General features: G+C 39.8%; 2 protein-coding genes across 4 annotated transcripts; both read left to right on the forward strand.

The window, feature by feature from the left end:
* The first annotated feature begins 1613 nt into the window (after positions 1-1613).
* On the forward strand, positions 1614-7549 carry LOC112192535. Of its 3 annotated transcripts, none has more exons than XM_024332306.2 (7): positions 1615-3316; positions 4075-4193; positions 4919-5542; positions 5631-5943; positions 6601-6766; positions 6933-7035; positions 7191-7549. In XM_024332306.2, exons 1-7 carry the CDS (start codon positions 2156-2158, stop codon positions 7306-7308), a joined length of 2604 nt encoding a protein of 867 aa, XP_024188074.1. In that variant the 5' UTR covers positions 1615-2155; the 3' UTR covers positions 7309-7549. The 3 variants fall into 3 exon arrangements, with proteins under 3 accessions (XP_040371611.1, XP_024188074.1, XP_024188085.1); XM_024332317.2 differs by having other exon boundaries at positions 5012-5542; XM_040515677.1 differs by lacking the exon at positions 7191-7549 and having other exon boundaries at positions 1614-3316; positions 6601-6840; positions 6933-7028.
* A 3147-nt stretch (positions 7550-10696) lies between these two features.
* LOC112188661 (agamous-like MADS-box protein AGL80) lies at positions 10697-11294 on the forward strand. Its single transcript, XM_024327828.2, has one exon. It carries the CDS (start codon positions 10697-10699, stop codon positions 11252-11254), a length of 558 nt encoding a protein of 185 aa, XP_024183596.1. The 3' UTR covers positions 11255-11294.
* Positions 11295-18561: the final 7267 nt, after the last annotated feature.

Raw genomic sequence — 18561 nt, forward strand, 5'->3', positions numbered from 1 at the left:
ATAAAAAACAACTTTAATTGAAAGTTATAGGTCACTGGCAGCAGATTTTAGAAGTAGCCTAAAGGTTGCTTTTAGAAGCTGCTGTGGATCAAAACACACTCTGCAGTTGTTTTATGTACTGACAACACTTTAAAAAATATTATTTACCAAACACGAAACTGTTTTAATTCACAGCTGATTATTCTCACAACACAGCAACAACATTTTTTTTAAAAGTCACAGCAATCCCAAACTAAGCCTTAGTAGCATATCTTAGCATATATGACCATTTTGATAATTATAGCCAGCCAAAACACTTTTGCCTTACAACTTACCAAACACCTAGAAATTGCTTTTCGTTCTCACAACACTTTTAAAACCAGTTTACCAAACACCTCAACTGCTTCTTCTCACAGCAAGTTCAGAAGGGCTTCCTCTCACAGCAGGTTCGGAAGTGCTTCTTCTCACAACACAACAATCCCAAACTAAGCCTAATTTGGCTTTGAAAAGTTACGAATTAACAAATTTTTAGAAGAATCAATAGAACAACAAAAAAAAAGTAACAAAACTTTTAATACTCACAATTTCAAAATTAAAGACCACCCAATACCTATTTTGATATATACCTCAACCTGCACCATGGAATGTCAAAATATTTGTCTAATCACCGTAGAAGAAATTAGAGAGGGAAAGATTGCAAGATGAAAAATAGATAGGAGAAAGATTCAAGGAACATATGATGAAAATGAATTGAGGGATGAACAAACATTGAAACCTGAAATTTAAAGAGAAATTTGGTTGATTTCAACGTTCTAGAGAGAGTGAGAGACTCTATTATAATGGTGCTTGATTTTTTACAATTTGTGATGACTAGAAGAGTCGAAGAAGAAAAATAATCCAACTAGTGCGTCTAGAATTTTGAAATAATATATATATATATATATATATATATATATATAAATGGTGCTCCACCTTCTCTTGGGTCCTAGACTGTCGCCAAGGTTACCCTTAGCCAAGGCCAAGTCTCAAAACAATTGTATTACTCACAATTAAACTCGTAATCGATTCTTGCCTAATTTTTTTTTATAGAAATATTATAGAGAAACAACTCATAAAAACTTTGAATTTTTATCTAAAAAAAAAAAAGATATCAACTATTATAAAGAAAAAATTAGATAATTTACATTGTTCCCAAATATAGTTACGTCCGTGTTAATTACTCATTCTGATATGAAAACCCACTTAAATAGAACAAAATCAATGCTACTTGGTAAAATAATAATGGTGCTTCCAATAATACTCTCAGTTCCAGATATCTTCCTTTTACATCTGGTTTCTTTTTGTTGTCATATACGTTGGATTTTTTTTCTTCATATAAGTTCCATTTGGATAATTTTCCAATTTCTGAAAATTGAAGAAATAAAACTTTTAATTAAAGAAAAAGAAACCCCAATAAATAATTACCTAATTTCTGACGTGACATGTCAAATGCCAGTGACCCATGAGAAAAATAAAAACAAAATATTAAATGAGGCAGCTACGTGGCACTAGCTAATAGACCGCCGCTCTTCTCTCTCCCTCTTTTTTTTTTTTTTATGTCTGAATGTTAAAAATTTATAAATACTGAAAATCATTCTCTCTCTGATCTCTCTCTCTCTCTCTCCCTCTTTTCTCTGCGTCTTCAACAATTCCTCTCCTTTCACTCACATTTCCCTCAACCTTAGGGTTTCGTTACACCCCAACTCTCTCTCTCTTTCTTTCTTTCTCTCAGAGGTAACAATCTAGTGAGACTAGGACGTAATCGAAGAAGCTTCTGAGGTACGTGTTCTTTGGCAATTCCGGCAATGCTCTTACGCCGATCTATTTCGCCTCTGAATTATTCGCAGAATCATTTGATTGTCAATTGTGATTGTAATTTTCGTGCGGTGGCGCGTTTACGGCCTGTGATTATTTTTCAATTTGGATTAGGTCAGCGGTCACTGCTTCTTTAATTTTGTAAATTTTGTGGTTTTGGGAATTACTGTTGGAGATTGCGAATGTCGGTTTAGGTGCGAGTTTATTTTGAATTGGTTTGTTGTTTTTTTTATTTTTTTTATTGGGGGTTGGGAAATGGGGGATTGTGTTTTGGGGGAGTTGTGGGTGTAGGGGAGGGGGGTGGGAGGTTGGTGGGATTGCAATGACGGACTTTGAGCCGCTGCAACAGAAGCCGGAATCGGCCGATGCCTGCGGTGATTTCGAGACTGGATATGAGGAATTCATGCGTGGGCACTTGGATGAATGTATGTCGTTTGCTTCATGTAGCTCTCCGCGGAATCCTGATGATGAGGACGATGAGGGGGAGCAGCTTGTTCGGAGGAGACGGAGGTTGGATTTGGAGGGGCATGATTTGGCGGAGTCGTCTGCTGCTGCGCGGCGCCACCACTCGCGGATTTTGACCAGTTGGGCGGCGCGGCAGGCGCAGGAGATGATTACCACCATTGAGAGGAGGAATCGGGAGTCGGAGCTGATGGCGCTTGCGGGGTTGCATACGGTTTCGATGCTCGACTCCTCCTTCTTGAGGGAGTCACAGTCCCCGACGTCGAGGCGGCAGGGGACTGTGGAGAGGCCGAGCACCCAGGCATCTGCAATTTTGCAAATGTGGCGGGAGCTGGAGGATGAGCATTTGTTGAATAGAGCACGTGGGAGGGTGAGGGAAAGGTTGAGGCAGCAGAGGAACGTTGAGTCTAATACTAATGAGTTGAACACAAATAGATCTGATAGTCGGGGGAGTGAGAATCCTGGGAGTTTGGTGGATGCGAGTGAGAGTGAAAATGAGTATGGGACGTGGTCACATGATCAGATGGGTTCACCAAACGAACGAGGTGATAATAATGCATCTAGCAGGGAGCAATCTCCCGATCTTGGCGAAGTTGAGAGGGAGAGAGTGAGGCAGATTGTACGGGGATGGATGGAAACTGGCATTACTGATCATTCATCCAATGTTGCTCCAAGAAATAGTAGTCCTAGGGCAGAGTGGCTTGGTGAGACGGAGCGGGAAAGGGTGAGAATCGTCCGGGAGTGGGTGCAAATGGCTAGTCAGCAGAGAGGAGGTCGTGGAGGCCGACGGGAAGATCATGTCACCAATGGTGGTGCTCAAGTTGGTATAGTGCGTGATGAGTCAGCTGCTGACCAAGAAGAGAGCCAACCAGAGCACATTCGCCGGGATATGTTGAGGTTGCGTGGAAGACAAGCTATAATTGATTTGCTTGTGAGAATTGAGAGGGAAAGACAAAGGGAGCTCCAGTCTTTGGTGGAGCATCGAGCTGTCTCTGATTTTGCTCATCGCAACCGCATTCAGGTCAGTTGTGAAGATTGTTTCTACTTTTAAACTAAATCAATTTACTTCCGCAGCTGTCTATATAAACACAAATGTGAAATCTACCAACTGTAATCCGACAAATTTTGTAAAACTGTAATTGGTCCTTAAAATTTGAACTGTAGTGGGTTGGATTTTCTACAATTTCTAAAGTTCTTTTTATGGAAGTTGTTATTGAAAGTAGTGTTAAAGGTCACATTATCTATGTTGAATGAACTTTTTTGGGCCTGTTTGTAGTAATGGATAAGTAGTGTGTGCTTGAACTTATGGTCAAAATTATAGTAGTTTTCTTCTCTTTCTGATTTACCTTGATTCATTACTATTAGGTTATGGGCTTTTTCAGAAGTCTATCCTATTTTGTTGTGTTGCATGGATATCATTATATTCACCACATTGATAAGTTACTCAGTTTTCTCCCTATTTACTTCAGTGCCTCCTGCAAAGATCTCTATAAGGTGGACAGTTATACGATCTTAAGGATGCAAAGTTATTCGCTGGTCTTCTATGCATATCATAATGTTCATTGTTTGTTATTGATCCCTCTTCCTCATTTTAGCGTTTATGCATCTTGTCTGGTTTTGGCAGTGTATATTAGTATAGTTACTAATGGCTGTATGTGGTTACGTGGGTGTTTTAGAATTTAGATTACCTAATACTTATTTCCCCTGTCATGCTCCAAAACTTCCCTTATATTTAGGTTTGACCATGACTTGGCTACTAATGCAATTAAACTTTTTCAGTCATTACTCAGAGGTAGATTCTTGCGAAATGAAAGGCCTATTGAAGAAGAAAGACCACCTTCTATAGCCGCGGGTGAATTAGTCCAATTGAGGCAGAGACACACTGTTTCTGGTTTAAGGTATGTGATCTTTTGGTCATTCCATGCTTCTAAAGATCCCTTAATCGTTTCTTTACTTGTTTCTCTCTTCTCTCCCCTTCTCCCCCCACCAAACAAAAAAAATGCCAAGAAGATTATGAGTCGTTTGAAGGAGCACTCATCTCCTTGCCATTTTTGGTTGCTTCTATTAGTAAATTTATGTATGCCATTGAAAACATGTTGATGTTCCAAAACTATACTGGAAGTTCTCAATTTTTTAAAACCAATTATTGAAAATATATAGAGCTTAGATTCTTCAATTTGTAACCATTTTTTTATTAATTTGTGTATGACATGTAATGTTTTTTTTTTTTCCAAGCTCACTGTTATGCATAAATACTATTTGTGAGTTTGGGCTGGGCATATAGGAAATTTCTTTTGCAGGCAAAGCAATCATTGCTTTAGTATCTGTTTTGGCTGTAAATAGAGCAGGTGTAGGTATATGAATATCCATCAGTACTACATTCTATTATTGGTAGTTATGCTAGAAAACTTAAATGGAATGTGACAATTTATGTTTCCAGGAATACTAATAAATGACCACCTTAAATAGAATATACTCGACTCAATTATGTTTTCTTTTTCTTAATTGTACTTCATTTGTTGATTTTAATGCTCCATGTGATTATATATTATATGTTGGTTGATTCAGTTGTAAGTATCAAAATTGAGTTTGCTAGAGTAATGACAGTCTGCTTCCTTATTAGGGAAGGGTTCCGCTCCAGATTAGAAACTATAGTTCGTGGTCAAGTTGACGGCAATAATGATTCTCCAACTAACAGTAATGTTAATGATTCTAGAAGCGATCATACCCAAACAATCGCTTCTCAGGATATTCAGCAGGAAAACCGTGAGCAATCCCAGCCTGGGAGCGAGGGAGGTGACAATCAGTTCCCTAATCAATTGGGGAACTTGGAAAATGACACAGCTGTCGAGCGACTTGATTGGCAAGAAACTGCTAATCAAGTTGGGAATTGGCAGGAACCAGTTGCTGAAGATGAGAGACGTAACTGGGAGCAGACAACTTTTGATCAATTTAACGATTGGAGGGAAGGTAATGCTGAAGATATAGTTGGAAATTGGCAAGAAAGTTCTGTCAATAATTGGCCTCAGGGAACTGCGCGAAATGCTGATGAAGAAACAGGTCATCAACAAGAAGCTCAGGGTACATGGCGTGAGAATAGTTCTCGGGAAGCTGTTGAGAATTGGTCAGAAAGACCTTCAGGTCCTGTGAGAAATCGTCGTTCTGGCTCAGTTAGAAGATTCAATAGATTTAGTCCACCAGATGATGATACCGTGTACAGTATGGAACTCAGGGAACTTCTGAGCAGGTATTTGTTCAAATGTAGAACGAGTGGGTTGAGAGAGACATGGATTTCATAATTTGTATCTCATATGGTTATGATTTTCAATTTGTAGGAGAAGTGTTTCGAATCTTCTTCGTAGTGGATTTCGTGAAAGTCTGGACCAGCTGATACAATCATATGTTGAAAGGCAAAGTCGTGCTCCCATTGATTGGGATTTGCATAGAAACTTGCCAACACCAACTCCGGCTTCACCAGTGCAGGACCAGGACCGACAGAGGGATGAGCTGAATGAAGATCAGCATGATGCCATCAACAGACCTTCACGTGTTCTACCTTCTCCACCAGTTCCCCCACCACAACCATTATGGCATCAGGACTTGCATAATACTGGCTGGTCTCGCCATAGCATGCATCGTTCAGAAATTGTGAGCCTTCTTTCTTCCCTGAATTTTGGATTTGATATCACTTTTTCTTCACACCAAAAACTAAGATATAAAAGAAAAGAAAAAAAAATATTCCATTTGTACTTGAATGGATCTTATGAAAAATTTTACATGCAACTTCCAAACAATTTCATTCTTCATTTTGGATTTTGAGGTCTTATCACCAAGATTTAATGAAACTTCACCATTTTTCCAGTACTTGAACATATTTTGGCCCAATATGTTGGATTATATATGTGTATGCTTTTTCATAGCAGAAGAAGCTGTGTTTGTCATTACTCCCTCCCAGCCCTACTATAATGTGTTTTGATGATTTCCATCTTTAAAATAGACTCTATACTTTTTCTTTGCTCCATACAATGATTTCTAATCAGTATCTAAATGTTTGGTAAAAAGAGCATTTGTGCAATGAGGTTTCTAGTTGTGTCTCACTCATCTTATGCTTGCATTCAGATTTCTTGGGATATTTGACAGCTGAGACATCTTACAGTAAAAGAGATTTTAGAATAGTGTACAATTTCCAAGAACTGTTTGGTTAATGACCAGTGTACATGGGAATTGGACTGGATTCTGTGCCTAGTTTATTTTCATTTTTCTCTGCTGGTTTCCCTGAATGTGGATTATTCTGACATGGAGCAGGAATGGGAGATGTTTAATGATCTCAGATCAGACATGGCAAGACTCCAGCAAGGCATGAGCCACATGCAAAGGATGTTGGAGGCCTGCATGGATATGCAATTAGAGTTGCAACGTTCTGTCAGACAGGAAGTCTCGGCGGCTCTCAATCGTTCGCCTGGTGAAAAAGGTTTGTTTCAGTTTGATTGTTGCCAGTGAACATGTAAACTTTTTGTTCTGACTGTGTTTGTGTATGATGGAAGGGTAGGTGGATGTGGCTCCTTTCTGATTGGTTTTCTTACTCATTATAGCTCTGTTGCTACTGGTAATTCATGAAAAATGTGATTATATTGCAGGGTCAAGTGCTGAGACATCAGAGGATGGTTCTAAATGGGGTCATGTAAGAAAAGGAACTTGTTGTGTTTGTTGTGATAGTCACATCGATTCTCTCTTGTATAGGTATACCTACTTATCAATTTAGTATACCTACTTATGAATGTGACACATTTGTTGTACTAAGTTTTGCATGGTATACATGTCTACTGTTGTTCTTCGTGCCTCCGAGATCTCTGTTTCTTTCGTTCTTTTTTTCAATTTTGTTTTCTTTGTTGCAGATGCGGGCATATGTGTACATGTTCAAAATGTGCAAACGAATTGGTTCGTGGTGGAGGCAAGTGCCCACTTTGTCGAGCGCCTATAGTTGAGGTGATCCGTGCATACTCCATACTGTAGAAAAGAAAAGGAACTCTTAATAGGAAAGGGGAAAAAAAGAAAGAATAAAAGCGAATAGAATGAGTGAAGGATCGAAGGGATGGTGTGGTGTAACTTATATAGGGAGGCTTCCGTGGTCCTTTTTTCTGTGGTTGCCAGTTGTTTTTCTGATTATATATGTACAAATAATGCTTGTATAGTTGGAATAACAAATGGCACTTTTGATTCATCATTCTTGGGTAAATAATATCTTCTCATGAAATTTGTTTGTGCAAAATGCAGTTTTTCTACCCGTACTTTCAACTGTCAACTCGGCATCAGTTTTGTCTTTTAATTTTATCCAAAGCATCCCGCAACTCTCAGTTTAATCAAATAGATTACCCGTCTGGGTTCCATTCAAATTGAGGATTAATGAGAAAAGTTCTATCTTAAAAATTGCCAATTAGCTACAACAGTATTTCTGGCTATTCTAGGTTATCTGCAGGCTGCAGCTTTTCATAACATTAACCTCTAATATCTCGAAGGTATATCAGCTAGGAATAATCCATATATGTGGAGTGGAGTCCAAACACGGTAGCTACCATGTCCAACAAAACGATGTAAAACTAAGATTGTTAAAACCAATATAAAGAATTAAAGAGTTCAACTGCAGAAGTAGTCAAGGACAAAGAAGAACCCCACTTAACAAGGCTAAGATTATAGGTCATTATGACTTATGAAGCTAAAGGCAGAACACCCACACCAATCCTCCTCAAAATCATCCGGAGGGGGGCACCGGGCGATGGGAGTGAGTACCTCGCCGTCGCTGACGAGGATCATTACATTAACAAGCACAATTTCCTGTGCGCAGCCTCATCAATTCCGCCACCACCACCCAACACCCAATTCTCTTCTCCATACTTCTATCAACTTTAATGGTACGCCCCGTATCTAGTAATACCTATTTTCTGGTCATTTGAATGATAAAACATTAGAATCTTTACTTTTTACTTTCATTTCGAACTTTTAAGGGCTCCAAGTTTGACTTTTTCTACAATTTATTTTTTTGAAGAAACTTGATTTATGAAAGATGTAGAGCACGTCAAACTGAGCCTGTGGACATCTGGTACGCTAAAATCGGAGTTCGTATTAAGAAGTTACGATTTGAAAAGCAGAAGCTACTATTGTTGGAAACCTACTATAAATAGCATTTTCACCTTTCCACGTTGGGAAGTTTCCATTTCAGTTAAACCCAAATCCATATTCTCTCTCGACACGACACGACCCAATCCCAGGCTCCGACCCGTACTCACAACTCGAACGAAGATCCGGCAATATCTTCATCATCCGACTACCAAAAGCTGCACCACCAGTCCCGTCTAGACTTGGAGGCAAATATAGGCCAGTGATGAGACTTTTTATATTTTTTGAAAAGCAAATTAGAAAAATTCTTTGATAGAAGAGAATGAGTTATAAAATCACCTTCAAATTTTGATCGCATAAGACTTTTCATCAATTTTATGTCGCTAAACATGTCTCATGCATGTCGCAAATTATGTCATTAACCATATCTCGTGTCAGTAATCATGTCTCATGTCGCTTATCATGTCACTAACCATGACTCATATCACTAACCATGACTCAGGTCACTAAACATTTCACTTACCATGTCTCATGTCACTAATTATGTCACTACTAACCATGTCTCGTGTCGCTAATCATGTCACTAAACATGTGACTAACCGTGTCTCATGTCACTAATTATGTCACTAACCATGTCTCAATTATGTCACTAACCATGTCTCAATTATGTCACTAACCATGTCTCATGTCACTAACCATGTCTCATGTCGCTAATTATGTCACTAACCATGCCTCATGTCGCTAATTATGTTATTAACCATGTCTCATCTTGCTAACCATGTCTCATGTCACTAACCATGTCATTAACTATATCTCATGTCACTAACCATGTTTCTAAGTATGTTTTATGTCACTAATTATGTCACTAAACATATCATTAAAACACTGAGGTCCTAAACGATTTGATCTGATGTTGCCAAAAAAATCTGATGCGGTTGCTACATTTTCGAGTTTACCCTCGAGTTAACTTAGCACCTTCTCATCCTCACTCAATATCGGCGACCGAGCTACAACTCGCATTCCTCGAAGGAGAAACGACTCATTGGCAACCGAAATGCCTAAGGGTATTGTAGTAGCATGATTTTTTCCCTAGGTTGTTGAATAGATCACCTAAAACACAAGAAGGATAACAAGTTCTTTAGATTATTAGAAAAATGGTGCGTACTGGCAATATGGACTTTGATCGTCAAGTCAGTAAATTTGTTGATTTAAATAGTGACTGAAGTAGCCTGAATATATTACCTTAGCATATGCTTCCAATGGTAGAAAGAGTAAAATGTGTCTACTGAGCTTAGCTATCTCTTACTTACAAAGAACAATCAATGTGATCATGGTTGAGTGTCTGTTGTGGGCTTATGCCATAGTCCAACTCATAACGGTTCTCAGGTCATTTCCTCCCATTCTTAATGGCTACACACAGAGTTCGGTAAAATTAGGGAAAAACTTACAAACAGTACCTGAATTACGGGCCACTAATAACTTTCGTACCTCAACTTCAAAAACTATCACAATGGTACCCAGATTATCTAACACGACCTAACATTCATACATGCCGTCCACTTTGCCGTTAACGGTGTTAAATTTACAAAGGTAAATCTGTCATTTCACTGTTCATCTCTCTTACCATGGTACTGTTCATTTTTAAAAAAAATTTCCTCTCCTCAGGAAAAAAAAAAAAACAGTACCATGGTAAGAGAGATGAACAGTGAAATGACAGATTTACCCTTGTAAATTTAACACCGTTAACAGCAAAGTGGATCCCAGGTATGAATGTTGGGTCAGGGTGAAAAGTCCAGGTACCAAAATGATAGTTTTTGAAGTTGAGGTACGAAAGTTATTAGTGGCCCATAGTTTGGGTACTGTTTGTATTTTTTTCCCGTAAAATTATGGTCCCATAAATATCACTATAAGAGATTGATGGCATTTCCATATTTACAAAAATTAATATTAATATCAAATAAAAATTCAATCCACTCACATTGGTAAACTCTATAAATCATATTAAATTTTGTTTTTGCTAATGGAATCCTACCAACCAGACGTGTCGTGTTATCTTACCAATTACTCTTATGTACCTACTAATTATGTGAAATTCTCATTTATTTTTAATAAATTAGACAACAAAGATTTCTCTCAGGATTGAATACGTTGGATATGTTTTTACAAATAACACTCTCACTAACTTGCCTATTTTAGTACGATTAGGTATCGTATATATACCAGGGCAAGTTGAGGGAAATAAACCATCTTCAATCCCTTGTTTTTATTTTATTTGTGAGACATATCCATGGCTAGAAGAAAACAGAGAATGGCCTGTATCACCAACAATTCAGCCAGAAAAACTACATTCAAGAAAAGGAAAAACAATATGATGAAGAAGTTGAGAGAACTAAGTACTCTTTGTGGAATTGAAGCATGTGCAATAATTTACAGCCCATTTGATTTTGAACCCGAGGTTTGGCCTTCTTCTTATGCAATTGAAAATGCTCTGAAAAAGTTAAAGGATATGCCTGCGATAGAGAAGAGTAGGAAGATGTTGAGCCAAGAAAGCTATCTGAAGGGGATGATCTCTAAAGCATACGCAAAGTTAAAGAGAGTGAGAAGGGAAAATCATGAGAAGGAATTGAAAGCTGTCATGTTCCAAAGTCTCACCAAAGGAATTCCTCAATTCCAAAATCTGAACTTGATGGATATGGATGATCTTGGGCGGCTTATCATCCAAAAATTGAATGAGATTGATAACAAAAAAAAGAGTCTCCGTGAGGAGGTGACCGAAAGTCAGAACCAGACTATCCAACTTACTCCAATAGTGAACATGGTGAATCCAAATCCTCACCAAATATGAGATTTGATGGAGATGAGGCAATCCTATTTGGAGATCCACATCATAATAATGTGGTATTAGTTTCGAGTTTGCAATTCTTATAATTTAATTGCATGGTAATTTTTAGCTCTTATATAAGTTTATGTGATAAGTGGGACTTGTTCTCTAAATTGTCCACCTTCAAGGCCAAATCCTTTGTTCGCTTAAAAAAAGTTCCTTAATAATAATATAATGCAGTACTTGTTTCAAATGTTCTTCATCTTCAATGTTTATGATTGATGTTCAAATAATAAATTAGTGTTTCAACATTCAAGGATTTATAACATATATATTAAAAATCAATGAGAGAGCAAATTAAATTTATTGATGTGCAAATATGTTGTATTAGTTAAATAAGGTTGGTCGAGCGGCCTAGCATGGAACCCCCATGTCTAGTGTTCAAGTGCCAACTTCTCCTAGTTTGTGGCCACCAAGTTTGAGGAGCTAGCCTTCGAATTTGTATGCCTACGGTAAGGGATTAGTCTCGCTTTGTTGGGATATTGTCGCGGACCTTGGTCTAAATATTGATGGGTGAGTGTGTTATTAACTCGCTAACGTAAACCAGATGGCTTGCTAGCTCAATCACGATAAAAAAAAAAATCAACATTGTTCAAATAAATTGTGCATTTATATTAAAGTTAGATTCAAATTATAGAACCCTGATAAAAAAAAAAAAAATCAACATTGTTCAAATAAACTAATATTAAGTTAGATTCAAATTATTGATGTTTGTTTGGAATTAGTTCGAGTCTCCAGTGATCGCTATTGACAATCCAATGTTTGCGCTTTCGGGAATCGACGTGGTTCGAGACAGGTTGTTGTTTTTTTTTTTTTTTTACTATGGTTTTTATTTTGGGTTTTAATTTTTGTTTAAGTTTAATGAGTCTACTCTTTTGAGCTAGTGTTTGGTTGGTATAGTCTAGTGGTTATGTCGTTGCTATAAGGTCATCTTCTGGGACTAGTTGTTTTAGTTATGATGTCTTCTTGTTGTCAATGTAATGGGGAGAAGTTGTTACACGTATACTGGCGGTTTTGGTATATGGTATGAAATGAGGTTAATCTCTTCCTAAGGTTGGCCATAAGTATGTATCGGGACTCTTGGGATAAGTTGATTGTTTATAGCACAGAAGAAAGAGTGATTCATATGGTTAAAGTTGGGCTCCTATCGGCTCATGGTATATGTAACTAGCGGTTCTACATTGGGGATCTGAGTATATCCTCAAGGAGAAGCAGATGAGGCGAAAAAAATTTGGGTGAGCTAATTTTAAAAGGTGAAACATATAATTTTTTTTTTCTTTTATAAATAGAACATACCAATAGTATGCTTCGGTTCATAGATAAAGAATAGTACATAAGACTACTCCCTTGAAACATTTCTGCTCAGAGTAGTCTATGCCAAATAAAAACACCTCGCCTTGCAGGCAATCTAGTTTACCTAACTTTACACGCTGAGCAGGCAATCTAGTTTACCTAACTTTACACGCTGAGAACGCAATTGTGGTACACTAAAGCTAAGCACTTCCACAAGATTCATAGAGACATTCTTACTAGTATAGACAATTGTTCGTTATAAAGCAACTAGATAACTGTAAACTCCTTCCCTTCAAAGAGGTCAGAGCTCTTGACAGACCCAAATAGCCCAAAACTGAGACCAAACCCAAAAGCCCAGTGCCAAGCCCAGACATAAGCACGGCTATCAAGAGGACGAAAATGTTCACCTGGTCAGTTGCTGACCAAGAAAATAATGCTCAACCACCCTTAGATGTAAATCCAAGGGCAGGGAGAATTATTATTAAGTTGAGGTGTTTTGTTTTCCACCCTTGGATGTAAATCTAAGCGTTGTTGAGCATAAATTTTTTGGTCAGCAACTGACCAGGTGAACACCACTGATCAAGAGGATAACCATGCACCACCTTCCAACTAGTCACTGTCGCTGTCTCCGACAGCTAGTACTTCCAACCCATCTTCTCTGGTTGCTTGCGATCAGGTGGTAGGACACACCACCCCCATCGCTGTAACACCAAGACCAGACGCTTGCCGTAAAATTGCCGCTGCTGCAAAAGAAAGCCTGAACCCAACGATCGAGAATCAGTCGCGTCGCCTCTAAGCACTCCTATTCGGTCTGGATCACTTCTATCTAATCATCACAGCAACTAGCACCGTTGTATTTCTTCGCAGCAACCTGCCACCAAGGACCGCTGAACCCACGAAGGATTAGACCCCACCATTCTTTAGGCTCGGAGTTGAGCGCCGCTACGCAGACGAACATGAGAACGTCGCCGCCGTTTGCTGAAGAAACCAAACCCTAGCAGAGCCTAGGGTTTTCTCTCATTATTATATTAGTGTTTATGATTAACCCTTAGCTTTTTTGAAACATATAAATTTATTGTTTAGATAGAAATTATTTACTCATTCAATTACACAAAAAAAGTTTATAGTGAAAGTTAACAGTCTTATAAGTAATTGTCTATTTATTTGATGTAATCAATGGAGTAAACAATTTATATTTACATTAATTATTTATAAGCAATTGTCTATTTATTTGATGCAATCAAAGGAGTAAACAATTTATATTTACATTAATTATTTTTGCAGGGATGATGTTTACTGATTGTTTTTAACTTTTGAATAGCTATATCATTATTTTATTTTATTTTATTTTATTTTGAAACAGGACGTCAAACTTTTCATATATTCGAATATAAGTGATTATACAACATGACCTACCGGGCTACCCCCGAGAGGGCCACATCAATATCAAGCCATGCAGGCTACCCTAAAGCAACCAAATGAAATCACTATGGTAATAGGACCCAGAACCAGAACCTAGACAATATTAGGGCAAGAAAAGAAAATAAAAATCCCAACTTAATTGACGGAACCCAGGACCACCCTGCGCAGTGGGGGATCCTCCGGGATCCCAAATGCGAACCCAAAACTGATTGAGCCTGAGAACCTTAGCCAACAAGAGGTCAACTGGAAGCAATGCCCAAGCCCAAGCACCAGGCCCAGCAGAAATTGCTCTGGGCACCCAATCAAGCTGCACACCATCACCATCAGTAACGTCGCGCCGGGAGAAGAAAAAAGCTGCCGAAGCCAACCATGGAGCCGGACCCTCCAAACCCAAACTTCCAGCCTTATTCCGACGTAGCCCTGCCCATACAGCTAGCATATCAGAGATCGAGGATCGACCACTATCAGGAGGAGGAGTGGCTTGCCACTCAGAAGCCACCCACCACGCTCTAGCATTCCAGATCAGACCCAGCCTCAGGCCAACGTAGGACGTCATCCCAAATCGAAACCAAAATCATTCGTTACCGGTTGCATCCACCAAACCTGCCCCGCCACCATCGTAGCAACTCCTTCTGCCTTGCAAAAAAGAGGCAAATCCAAGGTCCCAGATGAGAATTGTTGCACACAAAATCACATCGGAGAATAGCCTCCCCTGGTGAGAGTCCTTCAAGCAATCACAAACCTGACCAAACACCCCACGAGCACCGCTGGGAAGGGTTGAAATTAGGGAACGGATACCACAACCCACAGGTTGAACAGTGGGGAACCACGACCTCGAGGAGGGCGGCAGACAGGCATCATGAAGAGAAGCAGACTCATCGAAGGCCAAGAACTTGACTGCAAAAACCCTAGGGCTAGGGTTTGCCGTCGGACGAGAGAGAGGATAGCTCTCATTTTGGTCAATTGAATAGCTATATCATGAATTCAGACTACTAAAGATATACAAATAAGAGAAAATGTGGACATATAAGTGCATATACTAGTATTCACCTAAGAGCATCTTAGTATTGCTAGCCATTTTTTAGTCAAATTTTAGCCAAAGTAGTTTGTCTAGTCACTTTAGAAATACGTCTGCATCAGTTCTCTCTATTTTAGTTAGATTTGAATTTTTATTATTCATTCAATGAAGAGAAAATAATTTAAATATATTTATAAATTACATAGAATGACTTAAAAGTAATGTTTTAAATTAACAACAATAATAGAGAGTCTTATCTGCTCTCTATATTTAGGAGCAAAATAACTAAAAGTTTTTTTTTTTTTGAATCCAACAATGTCAACTCTTTATTGAATAGAAAGAAATTACACAGTACAGAAATCTGCTATGACAGCAGCTATAAGAAACGCAGGAGCAGTAAAATAAAATTGAGCCTCACCAAGACCACAAGCTCGGGTAGCCAACTGATGTGCTACTCTATTGCCTTGACGACCAACATGACACACCTGCATACCAGGCTGACCTTCCAGAAGGACCCCCACATCCTCGTAAATCCTGCCCAGTGTAGAAGTATTGGCCGAGTTGCAGGCCATAAGTTGTCGGTGCACCTCCATAGCATCAATCTCCAAGAGTGCTGGACCAAAACCATAATCGCGAGTGAATTCCAAAGCATGGAGGCACACCAACACCTCCGCATGTTCAGGAGAAATCAAACCACGCAAAGGACACGACCCCCCTGCCAACATAGTACCCCATTCATCCCTGATCGCAAAACCCAATCCACCTGCACTAGTTTGATGATGGAAGGCTCCATCCACATTTATTTTCAGAAAACCTGCCGGTGGGGCAACCCACCGAACTGCCCTTGAAGTAGCAATGCGCCTGCGGGGAGGCATCAAGTTATGAAACCGAAATTCCTGTAAACGGGATATCAATCCCAAACACACATCACCGGCCTCCCTTCTTTTCTGTTTCCAGACCCTGTCATTTCGTTCCTTCCATACTCCCCAAAGCAAAAACAACAATTCCCCAAACTGAAGAGAAGAAAGAGCTTGGGCACACCGCTGCAGCCAACAAAGAACATCCCCATACACGATCTGAGGATCATAGCATACCCGTTGAAGGACAACATTGGTTTGCACGACCGATTTTGTGAACTGACACTCCCTACAAAGATGGAGCGTCGTTTCATTATGAGCAGCACATAACACACACTCCTGAGAGTCCAACACAACCCTCCTCGTAGCCAAACTGCCTAAAGATGGCAGAATGTCAAGGCACACTCGCCACATATGTATCTTTGCTTTGTTCGGTATAGCCACCTTCCAAAACTTTTTCCAGAAAGCACTCCCCACCGGCAAAGGCAAAGGGCAAAAACTTGAGGAATGAGCAAAAGCGTAGCGATAAGCAATCTTTACCGAGAACTGCCCATCCCGTAATAACTTCCAAACCAAACGGTCCACCACATTCCTACTGCTCAAAGGAATAGCCGTAATTGCCGCTGCTTCCACGTCCGAAAACAAACTGTTAATCAAGGGAACATTCCACACCCCCAGAGCCACCAATAGATCATCCACTTTTGCGACCTCTGCAATAGCCGACGCCGAAATTGCCGGTCTACCACTTGGTAAAGAGATACCCAACAATCCGTAAATATATTGATTGAATCTCCATTACCCACTTGCCAAACACAGTTTTCTTGAAGCAGCTCTCTTGTGGAAAAGATACTCCTCCATGAGTACGAAGGATTAGCATGGGGTAAAGCCTCCCAAAAAGAGCAGTCAGGATAGTATTTTGCTTTGTACAACCAAGCAATTAAAGACATGGGATTAGTTAAAATACGCCAAGCTTGCTTGGCCAACATAGCCGAGTTAAAATTGGACAGGCTCCGGAACCCTAACCCACCTTCTTCCTTTGGATTACACAACACATTCCAATTTTTCCAATGAATCTTCCGTTTATCCAATGTACTGCCCCACCAGAATCTGGGGCATATTTGTTCCAAGTCATCACAGAAACTCTTGGTCAACTGAAAGACACTCATAGCGTACGTAGGAAGTGCCTGTGCTACTACACGTATCAAAATGTCTTTCCCTGCCCCACTCAACAGCTTACCTTGCCAAGCAGACAACTTCTTCCCGAGCCTTTCCTTGATACAATGGAAGGTGGAAGTTTTCTTGTGTCCCACATAAGTGGGTAACCCGAGATACCTCTCATGTGAGGCGACAACCTCCACACCCAAGGTACCCGAGATCTCCTCCCTCACCTCCTCGGATACATTCTTGCTAAAAACCACCGAGCTTTTGGCAAAGTTAACCAATTGCCCCGAAGCTCGCCTATAAATTGTCAGTACTTCCAAGAGCTCTTGGCATGCCCCAATAGAAGCCTGTGCATAGAGCATACTGTCATCCGCAAATAACAAATGATTCACAGCAGGAGCATTAGGACACACCTCAATCCCGGGTAACAAACCAGACGCTTGTTTCTGCCGCAACAAGGCTGAAAAACCTTCCGCTCCAAGAAGAAAGAGGTAGGGAGATAAGGGATCCCCCTGTCTCAAACCTCTAGTAGGCAATACAAGGCCCCATGGCCTACCCCTCACCAAGAAAGAATACTGTACTGTGCATACACACTGCATCACAACATCAATCCAACGTCGTGCAAAACCAAAAGGGAGCATAACTTTTTCCAGAAAAACCCACTCCATTTTATCATAAGCCTTACTTAGATCCAGCTTCAGAGCCATGTACCCGACATCTCCATCCCTCTTATTATGGACAAAATGGGCCATCTCATTTGCCACTAAAATGTTATCTGTAATCAACTTCCCTGGAACAAAAGCACTCTGGAAAGGAGAAATCACCGACGGTAAGACTACCTTCAATCTATTAGCAATCACCTTTGAGAAAATCTTGTAAACGACATTACATAGGGCAATGGGTCTCAAGTCTGAAATAGTTTCAGTGTTGTCGACCTTTGGAATGAGGCAAATATGCGTGAAATTAATTTGCTTGAGAATCAACCCTGTATGGAGAAAATTCTGAACTGCTGCAACCACATCCTGACCAATAAGGTCCCAATAGTGTTGGAAAAAGAGTGGAGGCATACCATCTGGTCCCGGGGACTTTGTTGGATACATCTGGAAAAGAGCAAACCTGATCTCCTCCCGAGTATACGGGCACATAGATCCTCATTCATTTGGGAGGTGACTGATGGAACAATCGCCTCCAAAGTACGATCAAGGGCCCCAATGTCAATTTTTGACGCTGAAAACATCTTAGTAAAATAGCTAGTTATAACCTCCTCCAAACCAGCATCATCCTCCCTCCAATTACCGTCCTCGTCATACAGCCCTTGAAGCATATTTTTGCGTTTCCTATTTTCTGTTCTTCGATGGAAGAATCAGGTATTCCGATCCCCCTCCTTAAGCCAGGTGACTTTAGCCCTCTGCTTCCAGAACAGCTCCTCCTGAAATAACAAATTCTGGAGAGTATCCGACAAGGTTTTCTTCTCTTGTTGGATCACGTTAGATATAGGAACCTTAAGTAATTCCTCCAGC

The sequence above is a fragment of the Rosa chinensis genome, chromosome 1, assembly GCF_002994745.2.
Source record: "Rosa chinensis cultivar Old Blush chromosome 1, RchiOBHm-V2, whole genome shotgun sequence".
NCBI lineage: Eukaryota > Viridiplantae > Streptophyta > Magnoliopsida > Rosales > Rosaceae > Rosa > Rosa chinensis.

What these genes read in the sequence shown, in the direction of transcription:
- LOC112192535 (XM_024332306.2), top strand. Translation starts at nt 2,156, where the DNA reads ATGACGGACTTTGAGCCGCTGCAACAGAAGCCGGAATCGGCCGATGCC. An exon ending in CTCAGGGAACTTCTGAGCAG is followed by an intron (nt 5,543 to 5,630) that starts GTATTTGTTCAA and finishes TTCAATTTGTAG; the next exon opens with GAGAAGTGTTTCGAATCTTC. An exon ending in ATCGATTCTCTCTTGTATAG is followed by an intron (nt 7,036 to 7,190) that starts GTATACCTACTT and finishes TCTTTGTTGCAG; the next exon opens with ATGCGGGCATATGTGTACAT.
- LOC112188661 (XM_024327828.2), top strand. Translation starts at nt 10,697, where the DNA reads ATGGCTAGAAGAAAACAGAGAATGGCCTGTATCACCAACAATTCAGCC.